This window comes from Penaeus japonicus, unplaced genomic scaffold (genome assembly GCF_977035675.1).
Source record: "Penaeus japonicus unplaced genomic scaffold, GWHDUDI00000001_assembly GWHDUDI00000037, whole genome shotgun sequence".
NCBI lineage: Eukaryota > Metazoa > Arthropoda > Malacostraca > Decapoda > Penaeidae > Penaeus > Penaeus japonicus.
The window spans coordinates 4525208-4527707 of NW_028234439.1; the positions used below are offsets into that span (position 1 = coordinate 4525208).

General features: G+C 27.8%; 1 protein-coding gene across 1 annotated transcript in view; it reads right to left on the reverse strand.

The window, feature by feature from the left end:
• LOC122253524 (uncharacterized) overlaps window positions 1-2500 on the reverse strand; it is a 121899-nt gene that overhangs the window by 32011 nt on the left and 87388 nt on the right. Inside the window, exon 17 of the mRNA XM_086532190.1 lies at window positions 1585-1735. Within this exon, the coding sequence (XP_086388316.1) occupies window positions 1585-1735 (151 nt within the window). The remainder of the gene's footprint in view (window positions 1-1584; window positions 1736-2500) is intronic.

Here is a 2500-nt window from a genome sequence, read left to right on the forward strand (position 1 = left end):
CAGTCATGCAAAAGGGTAATTTATTTTAACTATAGAGTAAGAGCTTATTAATTTGTATGTTCTATCTTATTTTTTAGTTACTGCAAATAGATAAAGAACAAATAAGAAATCGTAGTCATGTCCCCTGTCATATATGTACATCTAGTGTGCGTATACGTGTGTGTGTGTGTGTGTGTGTTTGTGTTTGTGTGTGTGTGTGTGTGTGTGTGTGTGTGCAATATTCAAATGCTCTTTTTCAGTTTTTTTGTCTTCAAATAATGATTATTTAATTAGATACAGGCATTTCAATAGCATCATGTTATATGCTTTCATTTGATTAAGTGTTTATGTGTACATGTTTGTGGAGAAAAAGGGTTGTTTATCTACATGTGTGCATATCAATATCTTTTATACATGTCTTTTATTCTATTTCATTTAAAATCAATCATCATAAGAAGGTATTTAACGTTTTATCAGTAATGATTTCTAGCAATATAAAGCTTAGAATGTATCGTGTTTGTATGTCTATTTGTACGAGTGTATCCATGCATTTTATTTCTTATTTTTTTTACATAAACATTGTCTTCGATTTTGTTCATATATAATTAAGATAACCGATATCTTATTTCCAGTCATCTTTCATATCGCAAGCACAATGGAGCAAAAACAACAAGCACGGAGTAAGATGAAAAATAAAACAAAAAAACACACACACAAAAAACGAACTTCACATCATATCGTAACTTCGTTAAAATTTTCTACTTATAACATTTCCTTATAAAACGTGACTACCTTCCTCACATCGTCAGACAAACAATTTACATTTTCTTTAATACAACAATAGCAAATTAGATGATGCTAAAGAGAGAGAGAGAAAAAAAATATATATAGAAAAACAGTCGAAGTTCAATGATAAAAAGAGAAAAAGAAAAATAGGAAAATAAAGATGAAATTGATAAAAGATTAATAATCGTCCTCATCATCATCATAATGATAATAATAGGGATACCGATATTAATGATAATGATGATAACAATAATAATAATAACAATAATGATAATGATAGCAAGGATAATAAAGATAATAGTAATAATGATAATTACATCAATAATAGTAATATTGAAAGTAATGATAAAAGTAAAAATAAAAACAATAATAATTGTTATGAGGATAATTACAATGATGAGTATAATGATAATAAAGAGGATAATAACGAAAATTATAATGATACTGAAAATAATGATGATGATGATAGTTATAATGATAATGAAAATATTAACAATGATAATAACATATGATAACAATAATCGTAATAACAATGGTAAGAATGCTAATGATAACAATGATAATAAAAATGATAAAACTAATGATAATGATAATAATAATATTAATGACAATAATAACGAAAATTATAATCATAGCAACAATGATGAAGATGGTGCTGTGATAGCAGAGTAGTAATAGTGATAGTAGTAGTAGTAATAAGAAGAGACGAATAAGCTCCAATTCCTTAATATTTCTAATCAAAAAAATAAAAAAAATCAAACACACGCTTACAATTCTTAAAGGAAAACAAAAACAAGAAAACCACCAGGGCTTCCTTACCTTCACTTCCCTTCGTTTCCGGTCGCGATCGGTTCTCCGAACTCTTTGTGTTCCCATCTTCCGAACTGAATCCTTCCTCTAACTGAGTCCTTAAGTCCCATTGCGTAAGAATCTGAGGATTGTCCATGTACTCCTGTGGGGAATGGCCGGTCTGTGGGTGGAGCGAGGAAGGGGAAAGGATATGTCTGTTATTGTCCGTTATTTTCCGTTATTATTTGTTGTTTTCCGTTATCATTTGTTGTTTTCCGTTATTATTTGTTGTTTTCCGTTATTATCCGTTGTTTTACGTTATTATCCGTTATTTTCCGTTATTATTTGTTATTTTCCGTTATTATCTGTTGTTTTCCGTTATTGGTTGTTAGTTTACGTTATTGATTGTTAGTTTTCGTTATTTTTTGTTACTGACCGTTACTATCCATTGCTATTCGTTATTTTCCGTTTCTTTCGTTGTTTTGTTGGTGGTTATTTCGTTACTATGTATCTTATTACTGTTGTTTTGTTATTTCATTGTGTGGTATTATATATATATATTTATATATATATATATATATATATATATATATATATATATATATAACAGACGAAATTAACGAATGTATTAATGGATCAATAATTATTAATGAAATAAGTTGATAGATAAGTAAATGAAATAATTTGGGGAGATATACTATGAACTCCCAATATGCTTTCCAAAATGATGAATTGATAACATTCAGTATCCATGTATTTTGTATTTTCTGTTTATACTTTTTTCTGTTTATACTTCTGTTTATATGTTTATACTTTTTCTTTATATTTCTCTTTATTCGCTAATACCAAAATACTGTAAAACATGAAGGGAAAAAATATTAGCTTATACGTTGGTATCCCTCCATCCCTTATTTTTACAACCAATTATCTTTACAAGTAAAAGAGA